General features: G+C 34.6%; 1 protein-coding gene across 2 annotated transcripts in view; it reads right to left on the reverse strand.

Moving 5' to 3' along the window:
• The window catches only part of LOC103577378 (titin), a 118145-nt gene that overhangs the window by 72830 nt on the left and 28955 nt on the right, over positions 1-16360 (reverse strand). For both annotated transcript variants that reach the window (XM_053739882.1, XM_053739881.1), the window contains exons 42-62: positions 15831-16352; positions 15287-15384; positions 15026-15206; positions 14871-14948; positions 12824-12989; positions 12500-12723; positions 7644-7683; positions 7286-7560; positions 6838-7214; positions 5900-6589; positions 5587-5825; positions 5277-5506; positions 4850-4993; positions 4513-4770; positions 4294-4437; positions 3930-4202; positions 2254-3858; positions 1367-2164; positions 1149-1292; positions 572-973; positions 49-450 (exon numbers count right to left, since the gene is read on the reverse strand). In XM_053739882.1, coding sequence (XP_053595857.1) covers positions 49-450; positions 572-973; positions 1149-1292; positions 1367-2164; positions 2254-3858; positions 3930-4202; positions 4294-4437; positions 4513-4770; positions 4850-4993; positions 5277-5506; positions 5587-5825; positions 5900-6589; positions 6838-7214; positions 7286-7560; positions 7644-7683; positions 12500-12723; positions 12824-12989; positions 14871-14948; positions 15026-15206; positions 15287-15384; positions 15831-16352 — 7290 coding nt within the window. The remainder of the gene's footprint in view (positions 1-48; positions 451-571; positions 974-1148; positions 1293-1366; positions 2165-2253; positions 3859-3929; positions 4203-4293; positions 4438-4512; positions 4771-4849; positions 4994-5276; positions 5507-5586; positions 5826-5899; positions 6590-6837; positions 7215-7285; positions 7561-7643; positions 7684-12499; positions 12724-12823; positions 12990-14870; positions 14949-15025; positions 15207-15286; positions 15385-15830; positions 16353-16360) is intronic.

The following is a 16360-nucleotide window of genomic DNA, read 5'->3' on the forward strand; positions in this document are numbered from 1 at the left end:
AAAAATGATAAAGTAAATTTATTTATTACAAGTTTTATGTATACTTACAATCAACACTGATGACACAAGTGGTAACAGCTTCTCCAACGGCATTCTTAGCTTTACACATGTAAGTACCAGAGTCTTCAGGATAAGCATAAAGAATATCCAGAGCGACGTAACCAAAGTCGTAAGTTGTTTTGAATTTATGACCCTGTGGAATTGGATTTCCATCTCTGTACCACTCTACGACCATGGTAGGATCGTTGACTGGAGTCAGTGTCGCTTCTAAATGAGCACTCTTGCCCTCAGGCAAGTGTTCGATGTTCTTCAAAGGTCTTCCGAATTTGGGTTTCTCTGCGACAAATGACTCGTCGCGCTCAATTCGCTTGAATCGGGAGTCATCTTCCAAGTACTGAATCTTCTTCAAAGCGCTTTCGTGCTGAGTCTCATTTATGATGGAAGCTCGAGCTAAGAATAAGACGATGGTTTAGATAATTGATTTAAATAAATAAAGTTAACATAATAAATAAATAAAACAAAGTAAAGTCTTTGTTGTTTAAATGTGTGATGTTGTTTGTTGTGGACTTACATTTAACAGAAAGCTCAATAGAGCTCTGAGCCGAGCCAAGTCTATTGGTGGCTTTGCAAGTGTACGTGCCGGAATCTTCAGCATAGACAGTCAAAACGTCTAAAGCCGCGAATCCAAAGTCACATGTTGTTCTGTATCTGTGTCCTGTGGAAAGTGGCTGCCCATTATGGAACCACTCGACTTTCATGGTAGCATCGGGATAGGGTTCAATACGGCACTCATAGTGTGCGCTTTGCCCTTCAACTAAACTCGTTGGACCGTTCAGTTTAACTGTGAAACGGGGTTTTTCTTTAACGAGAACTTCTTCTTCCTCGCGACGTTGATATCTGCTTGAGTCTTCCAGAGCCTGGATCTTTGTCAATGCGGTCTCGTGTTGCGACTCAAGCTGCAGAGCTGCTTTGGCTGTTTCATGGACAAAAAAAGCGTGTAATAAAAAAATTTATAAGCGCAGGGGAATGAACACTTAAATGTAATTTACTGAAAGCTCGGAAAATTGATTACGAATTATTATTATTGTTTCAGAATAAATGAGTAATTGAATAGTGGGTTCAAATCATGTCAACAGAATATCACTTACATTGAACGAATAGTGTTGCAGATGTCACTGCTTCACCTAGATCGTTAATAGCTCTGCAGGTGTAAGTACCAGAGTCCTCTGGGTTGACATATTTCATATTGAGAGCGACGTATCCAAAGTCGTGCATTGTTGTTACGCGATTAGCTAAATAAATCAATTAATCGATTAATTGAATAATTAATTTATTAATTAAATATTTGAAAATTTAACAAACTTACAAGCTTCGATAGGAACACCATTCCGAAGCCACTCAACTTTGAGATGAGCATCTCCGACGGGAATAACTCGGGCTTCAAAGTGAGCCGCTTGATTCTCAGCAACACGAAGATCTTTGATTGGCATAGTGAAGACTGGAGCCTGAGATACAGTTTCTTCTTGCGCCTGCTTGCGTTGGTATCTTGAATGGTCTTCAAGTTGGTGCAGACGTTGCAAGACTTCTTCGCGTTGGGACTCCATGTAGATTGATTTCTTTGAGTGTACGACAGCTGTTGCTGAAGTGATTGCTTCGCCGATGGCATTTTTAGCGCGACAAGTGTAAGTACCAGCGTCTTCTGGGTACGCGTACATGATGTCCAGTGCGACGAAACCGAAACTATTGGTCTCGACGAAACGCGAGCCAGCTTTAACTGGTATGTTGTTGTGGAACCACTCGACTTTCATGGTCGAATCGGAAACGGGAATCAAACGGCAGTCAAAGTGCGCGCGTTGGCCTTCTTTTATTTCGACACTCTTCAAAGATGTAGTGAAGATTGGAGCTTGGGTTGTTGTTTCTTCAATTACTTCGCGTCGGCGATGTTTGTTCCGGTCTTCTAGATAGTGGATTTGCTCAAGACCCGTTTCATTTTGAGTGTTGGTGAGGACTTGAGCTGTTGAACGACAGCTTAAAATACAGCTGACTTCGTCACTGCCGACTAAATTTACTGCGCGACAGGTGTATTTACCGGAGTCTTCGACAATCAGATCGGTCACATCGAGTGCAACGTAACCGAAGTCATGAATGGGACGGAAACGGTGTCCTAAAAATAAATATAAATATAAATATTAGTTTGAAAAACTAAAACTATAATTACAATTATAATGATGACTTTAAAAAATATAACTGTACCTATTGTGACCGGACGTCCATTTTTGAACCACTCCACCTTCAAGTTTGAGTCTGTTACAGGCTCGAGCTTGCACTCGAAGTGCGCATATTGTCCTTCAAGAAGGTTCTCTTGATTTTTCGGAGTAGTTACAAATTTAGGTTTTACATTAACAACTTCATCAATGAGTTCCTTTCTTTTATAACGCGAAGCATCTTCGAGATATTGAATTCGTTCCAATCCTTCAGGATGTTGAGACTCGAGTATCAAATCTTTTTTAGCGTGAACGCGAACAGATCCAGAAGTTACTGCTTCTCCGAGTTGATTACGTGCCTGGCATGTGTAAACACCCGAGTCTTCTGGGTAGACACCAAGAATATCTAGGGCTACATAATCAAATTCGTAAGAAGGTCTGAAGCGATGGCCAGTAGTGACAGGTAATCCGTTGACGAACCACTCGACTCTCATGGTCGCGTCTCCAACGGGTTGTAAGCGACATTCAAGATGGACGTTAGTCAATTCAACGGTCTCGATGTTGTGTAGTGGCCGAGTAAATTGCGGAGCCTGGACTACAGTAACGTCTTCTTGTATATGTCTTCTGTATTTAGACGAATCTTCCAGCATTTGAATTTGCTCAAGAGACTGTTCGTTTTGAGATTCAGTGACGACGTCAGATCTACCAATTACTCTGACGCATGCAGAAGTGTGAGCAGATCCAAGATGATTAGTAGCTCTGACAGTGTATTCTCCAGAGTCCAGCACAGTTGTGTGGACGATATCCAGAGCAACAAATCCAAAGTCATAGTAAGTTTTAAATCTAGAACCAACAGTAACGGGGCGGCCATTTTGGAACCACTCGACACGCATAGTAGGATCTCCCATAGGTTCCAAACGACATTCTAGATGAATATTTTTGCCTTCACTGACAGGTTTAGGGTCACTCAGTGGCTGAACAAAGATCGGTTTAGACTTGGAGATCTCTTCAATATGATATTGCGGCTCAACGAATCTAGATTCTTCAAGACGCTGAGTCTTTTCGTAAGCTCCGCGATGCATGCTGGTGGTATCAATGCCAGAGCGAGTTTCAACGACCATAGTAGCTTGGAGACGAGCTTCCCCGAGTGCATTTCTAGCGATAACAGTGTAAGTACCAGCGTCTTCAGAGCGAACTTGAAGAATGTCAATTGAGACGTAGCCAAAGTCATGGTAAGTTTGGATTCTATTAGCAGCGGTGATAGGCTTTCCATTGTGATACCACTCAATTACCATCGACAAATCACTCTGTGGTTCAACTCGGGCTTCAAAGTGAGCCCTCTGTCCCTCAACGATCTTGTTGGTTCCCTTCAACGGTCCCAGGAACCGAGGCTTCTGCGTTACCTGGGTTTGTTCCGATATCTGCCGTTGATAACGACTTGAATCCTCAAGACTCTGGATCTTTTGAAGACCTTGTGGATGTTGGCTGTCGTAAATAATGTCGTTCTTACTGATTACACTCATCTGAGCCATTGTTTGGGCTTCGCCGACGCTGTTGTATGCACGACAAGTATAAATACCGACGTCGTGAATTGTCACGTATTTCAGGGTTAAGGCGACGTACCCAAAGTTGAAGAAAGTTGTGATTCTTGAACCTTTAAATAAGTAAATTAAATGGTTTAAGATAACGAATAGCTGAGTTGATATGATAAAAAACAAAACTTACTAGCTTCAACAGGGCGTCCATCCTTGAGCCATTCAACACGAAGATCAGAATCACCCACAGGCTCTAAGCGTGCCTCAAAGTGAGCGAAACCACCTTCGCGAATGTTTATCTGATCTTTAATTGGTGATTTAAATTCCGGTGGGCTCGTTGGTTCTGGCTCTTCTCTAACATACTTTTGATGCATAGCTTGTTGATATGCCTCCAATTCTTCAGCAGCCTCAATATACTTTTGCTGTTCAGGAATTCCAAGGTCTGCTGTTACGCTAGTGCGTGCTATCATTAAAAAGTCCATTAATTATATACATTGTAAAATAATTGAAAAATAAATTGTTAGCTCATGGATATATATTGAATAATTGCATACCAAAGACACGAAGAGTCGCAGTGCTTATTGCTTCTCCCATACGATTCACAGCTCTGACAGTATAAGAACCGGCATCTTCAGCCCGTAGGTGCATTATATTAAGCGAGACGTATCCGAAGTTGAAGATTGTCGTAATTCTTGAACCTTTTAGTAAAATAACAAATACGTTTATAAATTTAAATTATAGTAGTTAATATTTATAGATAGAAAAATTCTTACTGGCTGTGATTGGTCTTCCATCTTTATACCACTCAACTTTCATAGTGGGGTCACTGACAGGAGTAAGTTGAGCTTCAAAATGAGCATTACGGCCCTCTTGAAGCTCACCAAGCTCCTGAAGTGGACGAATGAAGACCGGACGTTGGGATGATTGATCTTCAATGCTCTCTTGTCTTTGGTATTTTGAGTAATCCTCAAGCTGTTGTATATATCGTAGGCTGTCTGGATGTTGACTTGTTTGTTCAATTGTTGCACGTGCTGATAAATTGAATAATTATTATCAAAGTAGTTAATAAATTATTACAACAATTAATTCCCAATGAATATTTATACTTACGTGTAACACTGAGGACAGCGCGAGATTCAGCGACTCCAGTTGAACTGACAACACGGCAAACATATTCACCGCTGTCATGAAGTACAACGCTGATCAAGTCCAGAGAGATAAAACCAAAACGGAAGAGTGAAGTTGCTCGAGAACCTAATTACAAGTTAAAAAATTTTTTTTAAAGTAAATTTTAATATATATAAAGTAGAAGTACTATTTTTGGGCATTTAAAACTTTATTTAAATTAATTGAAAAGTATAAAATAAAGTTTCCATTTTAATAGTGGGGTAAAAGCATCTTGGAAAAGATTTTAAAAATTAATTATGTTACTGCATCTTTTACAAATTATTTTATTTAAATTTTTCATGTCCAAAACTGGCTCTAAAACGGTACCTCTGCCCTGTATATATTTTTTGAATAACAAAGTGATGCTTACTAGCTTCTAAGACTCTTCCATTGACGTACCACTCGACCCTCATAGTTGGGTCGCCCACCGGTTCGATTCTGGCCTCGAAGTGTATGCGTCCACCCTCGATTTGGTGAACATCTCGTAGTGGAACGATAAATCTCGGAGGTGGATAAATCCTGTCTTCCTCAGCGGGAGGTAAGTAAGGCTTAGCACGTTCCACGTGTCTCAGATAAATCACTTCAGGACCAGGCGCAGGTCTACACAATACACAGCAAACAACAATAATAAAACAATTTATCAAACGCAACATTATCGAATAAAATGAATATTAAATTACTCTGGTTCGATGACTTTAGTCGGTCGGGGTAAATTCAGGCGTCTTGGTTCAGGGGTCGCTCCTTTAGGTGTTTCAACAAAGAGCCGGGCACGAGTCGCTGTAGATCCAGCGATATTCTGAGCAGTACATTGGTACCAAGCTGCATCAGTGTATTTTGCGTAGGGGATATCTAATGTTGATGCTCCACTGCCGTCTGCTGTAATGCGGACGTCAGGTCCAGGCGCTAGCGGCACGCCATCCTATATAATTACAAACAAATTATCAGTTTAAATACAAAATTAATTGTGTAAATAATAAATCACTCGGGTTAAACCTTTTGCCAGGATATGCGTGGTATCGGTGTACCGACAGCTCGAGCATTAAAAACAACCGGCTCTCCTTCTTTGACATTAGTCGTGGTGAATCTTTCGACAAACTTCGGGGCTACCACTTGTTCCTTCTCAATGACATTAAGATTACACTGAAATGAGGTCTCACCGGCTTTATTCTTAGCAACACACGTAACAATACCAGCATCAGAGCGTGTCACATTGGTAATCATCAATGAATTATTACCGCTTTCGTTAACAAGAATTTTGTGTGTTGCATCATTGACAACTGGGTAACCATTGATGTACCATGTTACTTCTGGATAAGGACGTCCAGTAACACGACAATCAAACCTTGTCATTTTACCCTCTGTTACTTCACGATCTGCGCAAGTGCGAACGAAATTTGGCGGCAGGGCTTTACTGGCTTCTGGAGTTGTTTCCACTGTCTCGACAGTTTTTATTACTTCTCTTTGAGTATACTGGGGCTGTGCATGATCTACTTGATCAACTTGTTCAATTGCTAAGTAAGCAGATGACACTGTACACCCTTGTGGATTTTCTGCTAATAGTGTGTAGTGTCCGCTGTCATCTTGATTCGTTCCTTTGATACGCAAAGTTGCTTGTTGATTTGAATGAACTGTTTCTATACGCTGAGAGTCGCGGACTCTTTGCCCATCTTTAAACCACGTTGTCTGTAATTTAATATTTATTTATTTTATATATATATATATAAAATATATATATATAGACCACTATATATACTATTATATAAAATTATGTATTTTGGATGGCCGCAAGGAGTTACGACTCCATGACCAATTAAATAAATAAATAATAATAATAATAATAATAATAATAATAATAATAATAATAATAATAATATTTAAAATTCTAATACTTGAAGAAAAAGTAATTTAAGACAGTAATAAAATTATTTTACCCTGGATTTGGGATTGCCAGATATTTTAGCAGTAAAAACAGCATCAGAACCCTCAACAAGTTTTGAATTTCTCGGCTTCTGGCTTATTTGTGGAGGCGCAACCGGACCTAAGCTACGATCTAACGTTGTTGATACTTGAGAATCTGCTTCACCGACGTAGCGACGTGTCACAGACTCACGGAATTCAGTTTCGCGCAACAATCTGTACTCAAATGTATCGACTTTAAATTCTTCGGTGGTAATTGTCGTGGTTGTTGAACCATTGACATAACGTTTATCAATAGTCTGCGAGTAACGTTGCTGGTAATCTTTGTATCCTTGTTTTGGTGGTGGACCAAAGCCTTCAGGTTGAATGTATACCGAGCAAATAGCTTCACCTTTTGAATTTAATTATCAGTATTAATAATTTTTACTTAGTTTAAAAAAAAAAAATTAACTTAATAATTACCGTATTGATTTCGCGCATTGCAAGTATATTCTCCTTCATCACCAGGACCGATTTGATTTATTTGTAATGTAACATTTCCAGTATTTTCATCATACGACATTCTAATTTTCTGTGATTCTCTTAATGGAGCACCTTTATGTGTCCATGAAACACTAGGTTTCGGATTTCCGCGTACTCTTCCATCAAAAATAGCGTTACCACCTTGCGCGAACCTTGCATTTTTAAATATCTGCTCAAATATCGGCGGTGAGGGATCTCCGGGTCTTCCAGTAAATCTAAAAAAATTGATGAACAATAAAAATAAAACTATTATCGCGGCTATAATTAAAAAATAAATCATCAGAAATATGACACTCACACTGGTGCTGGTGATGTTGTCATTACCAACTCCCCTTGCACTGTAAAAATAATCAAGTTATTTATAATATAATAAATTAAAAATATAAAGCTTAGACATAATGACGATAGTTTTTAATTCGCCCACGTTACGCCCGATGAATGTAATGACAAAGTTTTCATATTAACTCGCTGTTTCGCTGGTCCAAGTAGTAATTAAGTAAAATTACACAGGCTTACATACAATAAATGAGATATCTACTGAGAAATTATGCCATGCCCACAATTCTGAACAAGGGAGAGACAATATTCTCTATCTAGCTGACCTCGGTTTTAAATTTTTACTACTCCTCTATAGTCTAAACAATCTTAATCCAATGACTTGACTAGGAAATGATATTCCTGATTTTCATTATATATAAAATTAGAGTATTAGCTAGAAGGTATTAATAAACCATAAGGTATTTATATAATTTTAATTACACTAGTCAAAAAATAGTTGACAGCTTGAATAATCTAGATTAATAGGAATATATAGAGTATAAATGCATACTTTCTCGATGACCATCATTTCAGCTTCGTGTGTATAAAATCGTAGAAGCAATAGGGATCTCAGTTGGTGGAGTGCGGGGATAATGGGAAGACTATTTTTGTGCGGGACGAGATCGCGTTACCGGGACCCATTTTAGGAGCAACTATCTTTACGCGCGGGCGCTCTACCCGAGTCATGATGTGGCTCTCGTCTCATTTCTTCATCTCTTTTTCTTATCGTTATTATTATTATTCTTATTCTCATATTAATTCTGTCTGTACTACAACAACTTGACATAATTATGGTTTTATAAACTAAAATTTAAACGTTATCCAAAAATATTAAAATAATTTTTATAAATTTGCGGTGGATTAAGACGAAATAATATTACGCAAAATAATTTAGTCACTGGCTAAAATAACATTTACGAGCCATGATTAAAAATTCTATTTCATGTTTATCTTTGCCAATTATTTTTATTTGAATTTTATTTATTATTTTTATTCCTTCCTGTTATTTTGTCTCACATCTCACTTCAGTTTTCTCTTTTTTTTTTTTTTTTACTTTATTTATTATTTACTACCGTTCATTGACGGTCGATTGATCAGCTGGTAGATGAGATATAAATATACGGAGTGTTTTTATAAATTTTTCAATGAACTATTGATTTTTTTTTTTAATTTCTCATAATGATAACTTTGTTTTATAAGAATTGAATATCTGCAATAAGTATAAATTTAATTATTGTAATTATTTAGCAATAGTTTGTTTCCTAGCAGTTTATCAACACCAATTTTAACGGTGGCATTAATACTTGACACATAAAACACTATTTGTTTGTGACATTAACGACATTTGGCAAGGAAATAGATATATCTAACGTGTTAAAGCGTAATAGTACTTGGCAGAGTCATGGTTTTGTACATTATCTTTAAAATACTTTGACATTTTACTTAGTAAAAAATTTCCCAAATCCTAAATCAACTATTTTATGTTTTCATCTTACAGTTTCATCTTCAGACTTGAACAAAATAATTCCCACTATTAATAAAAATTATTTTCGTGCGCTCGTGCTAAAAATACTTTTAAAAAAAATATTTCATTTAAAATTTTGACAGCTGAGCCTTTGATTTTTGGTAGTAAATTGATAAAAAAAAACAGCCGTAAGCTCGGAAAGGATTTTTTTAAAACCGGGCACGGACGTAGAAACGATCTATCTTTAGTTGAAGATGGAGAGGCACGCGTTGGGGCTCTCGCACAAAAATAGAATCTCGGCAAACGAGAGCAGCGGAATAAATTTTTCAACACGAATAATTATATAAAGTAATATAACTATTGATTTTAAATGATATAATAATAAGGATAACAATAAAAAATTTTAATATTAATAATAAAAATTAATCGATAAAAAATAAAGAGGAGAGACAGTTTGAAGTGTAATAAATAATGGATAATTTTATCTCGCGTTGATTTATAAAATCCACATATGTCTTCAGCAACCGACCTCTTTGCTGAGTAGTAATTTGTTGTCTTGTAATCTGTCGTTCACTTCTATGCTGACTATATTGTTGCTGCATCGTAGACATTTGTTGCTGTTGCAATTGTTGTTGCTGTTGCTGTTGTTGATTTTGCGACGTTTGTCGCTTCATTTTAAAGCCGTTTGCGTTCCCAACCAGATGATATTGATAATTATAAAGTAAACCGGTATACAAAATCACTTAATTCCTCTTCCTATGATAAATATTTACTCTATAGCACCCACAATTAAATCACAGAAGCGTAACCAATTGCACTGTATTAATTTTTTTTTTTTTTAAATTACCTATTCCTTTTTTTTATATTATTTTTAAATAATAAAAATATCGTTATCGCGTATCAGTAATTCGTTAATTAATAAATAAATAAATAAATAATAAAAATCGCCTGTATTTCGTTTTTTCAATTGCCTGCCACAATTTCATTTGAATTTATTGATAAAAATATGTTGATTTTTTAAATAAACAAATATTTATTTTTATTTTTATTTTATTATTATTACTTTTTTTTATTCGCAAAGCGTCAAGTCATTATAATCGAAAAACTTCCCCGAGACACTTTAAACCAAGACGTCGATCGAATGCGAATTGCGAGTAAGCCGGTAGCGGGATACGTTGCTCCGAAGAGACGATCTCTCCTACTCGTCGACGTGAGAGAGCCGGGTTAGTAGTAGGGGTAATTTCTTCAATCCCTCAGTACTCTTCATGTTCTTCATGAAATAGAAAAGAAGAAGAAGAAGAAGAAGAAGTAAAAGAAGAACATTAACAAGATGAAGAACTTACAAATTTATGGGAGATAAGAATTAAAATAAATGCAAGAGAGAGAAGAAATAATTAAAAATAATATAATTGTTATAGTACACTTTTTTACTCTGTATTTTTTTTCGAACTATTTTTCTTATTGTTTAGATAATTATGTATTGAAATTATCGAATAACGGAGCAAAATACCTCAGACATTCATTCACAAATTAATTTTCTGGTTCTTTATCTTAAAGTGCCCACGCGTGCACGCATTTCCCGTCTCACTTCCTTTCCCGCCAAGAGTTTTGTCACCCCTCGACGATTCGTTTATGCGTTTTGTATACAATCTCTTTACTCTCTATCTACCTTTTCTTATAAACCTTTACTATAAAACTCTGGCATTATATATTTTTTATTTTATTTATCTTTCTTCCTTATACTTATACGTATATATAGATATATACATAAAGGCCGTGTAAAATGTTAAAATGTGCTCTTGTCTGTTTGTTACATTCACCGTAAAGAGGAAGGAAGAAGAAAATTCATGGCGTGCGTGCTTGCATGAACGCGTACGACCGCACGCTCGTTTATTCCATGCTGGAGAAACATACACCTACGTTTTCTTGTCTTGTCTTCGTACGTAAAAACCTCACACTCATGTATTACCGTTGCATCTTTATATATTTTATACACAAACATTTATGAACATTTTATATACATAAATACGATAAAAGAGAGAAATTTGGCCGATTTATTTACTCAAGTTTCATCGCCAAAAATGTACAATGTACTTTTACAACGTTTCACATTTGCCCTCTGTATAATAAATATTAAATACTTAATTACTTTAAATCATTTTTTAAATTTATTATTATTTTATACTGATGTAATTATTAACATGTACTACAAGACTTGCAATTAATGTTTTAAATTACTCTACGGATCGTAAATTGTCGGTTCACAGTAACTCCCTCTTCACTTGTGTGTAAATTAGATCACGTTTTTTTTTTATTTAAAAAAAAAAAATTCTTATTTTTTAAAATCTATTTATCATTTTTTTTTTTTTCAGTAAAGCTGGTTAGTCTAGTTAATTATTATTACAATGGGTATAATGACTCTCGTTATATGGAAGACGAGAAATCAAAATGTGTGCGGCAGTAGGTCAAAGTGAACCTCCGATCTCGTAATTTCATCCAAACAATTCAATAACACAATGCCTAGTTTCGCATTTCATTACGTGGAGGATTCACGTTACGTTTGTTATAATATACCTTGCACAATATATATAATATATATATATTAACTTGTTGGCGTAGTATATTAAATAAGCCGTATGATGATACAGTTAAAGAGAAAAAAAATAAGGCAATTAAATGGATGATAAATTTTGATTTAAAAATTTACAAATTTAACTATTTAATCTCATTAAATAAAGCCAAGGTAACAATTACGCTTAATTGAATTTCCCAAATTTATTATTGAGGTGTCGAGTGAATAATCCTCTGTCTCAAGGTAACATTTACTTTAGTGACGCTTTAACTATTTCTGAGACCGTTCACTATGCGTACACTAATATATTCAAAGAAGAAGAGTCATCGTGAAAATTCTTCTTCTACTTTGTCTATATCTCTCATGAAATTTATCTCAAGAGTATAACGAATTGAATTTTAGTTACAGTATTTAAATCATCTAGATCTACAATCTTTTGTATTCGTATATACATATAATTTATCTATATAACCATATATAAATATCATTTGCTTAACGGGTGGTTATGGCGTGTCAATCTATGCTACTTTACTCAACAAATAATTTAAATTTATTTATTTTTACTAACGAGAGTATCTCAACCCATATACATTTCATTCTACTTCTCACTTTTATTTTTCACTCTCATCTTCAATCTGATCCTTTACTTGTGCTAATAATAAACCCGGGTATTAAAGAAGTAAAATTAAATAAAATACAACAAAATAATTGTAACTTAACTTTACGATGGTAATAAATTATTTAATTTAGTGTACAATAATTATTTATAAAATCCCAAGGACTTGGGTAATTTTATTACCTGGTAATTTAAAGTGACGGAAAAATTCTGGACTACTGAAACTTTCATATGTAATTTTATTTGTCGAATAAAACTCTGGATAACTGTAATCAACGTCGCTGTATGCTTCTAAACGTCTTGTTATCTCGTCGTAATTACTTTGCGATGTATCTTCACTATCAATGTCTTCTTGCTCGTACGATTCTTGAATTTCACTTCCGTAACTACGGTCCTTATCATTAAATCTAGTTTTGAATAATTCGGATGATAATTTTTAAAAATTAAAATAAATATGATTATTATTTTGCTGAGGTAATATGAAAAAAAAAAAATGACAATGTTTACCTATTATTTTTAGCTTCTTCTATTTTTAAAAAATTAGCCTCATAATTTCGTAAAATATTTAATGAGTTTCCTATTGACGTGAAAATATTACTCAAAGTGACATATTTAGAACCGTCCGATGATGTCTCAGTTGAGTCTCGATTCCACCGATGATTCATACATATTTCTGAAATATATTTCATTTAGATAATTATTTATTCATCCTTCTTCATTATGATTAATTATTAATAACTAATAATAGCTACAAAAAAACTAATTTTAACCAAATGAAAAATACACAATCGTTATGTTGTTGGCACAAATTTCTTGCGATAATTTCGCCGATGAAATTTCTATTTTCGTTTCATTCGCGCCTCCCACAATGTCCCGACCTCCTAGTGTGCATGTGATTCGTAATCGTTTCAAAAATACATAATTTTTATTTTACTTTTTCAAAATTATTCATCGTAACCCCTGAGTTTACACAAAAATTTGATTATTTGTTTTATATAATCGCAATAAAAATACTTTTGGTTTCAGCGCGATTATTTAAATCACTATTATATCATCTAGTGATTTCATCTTAAATTTATATATTAAATATATGACAAAAAAATAAGTTTTTAATTTATAATTAATTTTTCAATGAATTTTTAATTATTTCAATCAGTAAAAAAAATAATTTCATCAATGGAAGCTGTAATAAAATAGAATCTACTTAAATTTAATTGTAAAATAATTCAAAGTTAATTCTTAAAGTACTATGAGTAATTTCAAAGCACTTTACACCTCGTAAAATCTTCTAGGCCGTGAGGTTTGATATTTTTCCGCTTATTTTCGGAACGTCGACTCACATTATCCTATACGCATTCCAAGATTACCTTACGATCTATTTTAATACACAAGTTTCAACGCTTCCCCCCGCATACATATACATATATATGTTCCTAAATGTATCTCTCGAGTACGTGAAACTCATACTCATTTTTTTTTGTTAATTTATTTATAAACAACCAACAATTTATTCATCATTTCAAATTTATTAGTCATCTGAAAATATGTAGAAAAATAAAAAATATACTTACCAAGTATTTTGATACTTTTTTTAAATTTTACAACATAGTAAATATTTATAAATAAATAAAATGCACAGTTAGCAAACCCTTTATCACCATAAGCATTTATTACTAAATAATCTTACGTCTACTTATAAACAATAACAATAATAATAGTAAGAAAAAAAAGTATTAGTAAATAGTACAGAGTAAAGAGGATGAAGGAAATAACATTACACCATAATACCCAATAATATTTTTGCAAAGTAAGCACACATTTATTTACATAACAGTAACGAAGATTTAAAGATTACAGCTTTTATTAAATCGTTACTTTGTTTTATTTTTAATTATTATTTTTTAACTGTGTGCGCAGTTATGACTAGATATTTATTATTGTATATTTTTAATCACATCTGTTAAAAATCAAGTGTCTTAAGCATTTTTTTTTCGCTAGTTTTTATGTTATTTATCTAGAAATATATTGATAAATAAATTAAAACAAGCGATAAAGAGAACAAAATAATTGTAATTATTAATATTTTAATCACTCAGATTTAAGTACGACGGTAATTATTTTTACTTATAAAAAATTTCATTTATAAATCCCAGGGGATAGTTTATTTTATTTATTTATTTATTTAAAGTTAGTGTATCTACTTCAAGATTTACTTTCATTCACATTTAACCATCCATCAAAGCATAAATTTTGAAATAATTAAAGAAAGTATACGGAAAAACAGGCGCATTCTCTACATAAAGAAAAATTTATCGTCTACATAAGCGAAGAATTTTTTTTTTAGCGAAAGTATTTGATATAATCGGAAAAAATAATCATTTGATGTATAATTTTTGATCTTTTTTTTAGATAATTAAAAGTAGGTATAGATATACAAGAAAGCTTCATTTTAAACTCCACCACCACCAACACCATAACTAATTATTTTTAAAATTCTGGAGACCCAATAAACCATGTGTCCATTACTTAGTGCCGTAGATAGATCGTCTATTACCTGGGACTTGGAGTGATGATGATGTTGCCGTTGAACCGAGACTGTTTGTTGCAGTACAAACGTACGTGCCAGCGTCAGCTAAAATAAAATGAAAAAATATTGTAAATTTAAATGAGGATGAAGAATAAATAAAATTACGCTAATAATAAACTTACATGGACAGGCACTGGGTATAACAAGACGACAAACTCCGTTCCTGTAATAAACTTCATAGTTAACTGAGTTCTCGACGATTCTTCCGTCTTTGGACCATAGGATATTGGGCTGCGGTTCTGCTTGAACGATGCACTCAAATCTTGCTGTCTGGCCGCTTACGACAGCGATATCTCGCAGTGGCTATTAATTATTTTAATTTATTATAAGCAATTGATAAGTATAATTATAGTATGTGATGCGGGTTTTATTACAAAACGTACCGTAATAAAAAGTGGAGCTTTCTTTGGTAAAATATCTAAATAAGGCTGTATAATTTCTTTTGGACCCGAGACTCCGTTGGTACTAGGCCAGGGTGATTCTGTAAATTATTAAGTTAAAAAATTAATAAACCCAAGGTATTATTTAACACCAAGGACTTAACATCCTTACATCCCGGGGGAAGATACTCAATCAGTAATTCCGAGCAACCGTGGGCCCACGAATTTTTTGCCGTTCCCTCACTATAAGAAACATTCACCAATAGAGCCTACATGTTATAATTTACAACCCATTTTATTTAATATGTATATAAATATATATGTATGTAATTTTTTATTTAATTGCAGCGTAGCAAAGAGTCGAAGCTTTTATGCAGGCAAAGATACCCAAGACGATTCCAATTGCAGATGAGGTTAATGCGAATTAAATGACTTTATGAATGGATTTTATTATTTACTTATATATTTTTTCTGTACTGTACCCTATTTTTTTTATTTATTTTTATTTTAAAATCATACTCGAGGGGACGAATACGCTATGAGATACCTGCGAAGGAGTCAACGTTGCTTGGTGGTCCTGTAGTAGCGCTCGAGTGTCTAGGAGAGAAGCTCGGAAGGCTGGGGCTGAGCGACATCGGCGACGGTGTTGTTGGATCCCATCTAGGCGAGCTGGGACTCTGTGGTATCAACAAACTCGGCGGTGGAGGGATAACTCCACGTTTTTTTCGTCGAATAGAGTCCTCAGCTTCGGAGAATTCGCTCTCAGATGTCGGTTCCCACTTGACAGTCTTGGGCCCGCTGGTAAATTTACTTGGGGTGTAATTTTTTTGCTGGTGATTGTTATTGGACTGCCAAGGCGTGCGAGTGAACCCATTCTCCTGGCGATTTGTTGTTGTAAACTCGTGGGAAATCGGTACGTCAATATCACTGGGACGTCGTTGACCTTGGATTGTTTTATTGCTACTGGCAATGGTCTTCTTGCTTTCACCCGGCAGTACGATACCAAACTCGTAGCCAAAGTCGTACTTGAAGTAGATCAATCCGGTGTCCGGATCGATGTGTTTCGTTCCTGGATTT

Source organism: Microplitis demolitor, chromosome 6 (genome assembly GCF_026212275.2).
Source record: "Microplitis demolitor isolate Queensland-Clemson2020A chromosome 6, iyMicDemo2.1a, whole genome shotgun sequence".
Lineage (NCBI taxonomy): Eukaryota > Metazoa > Arthropoda > Insecta > Hymenoptera > Braconidae > Microplitis > Microplitis demolitor.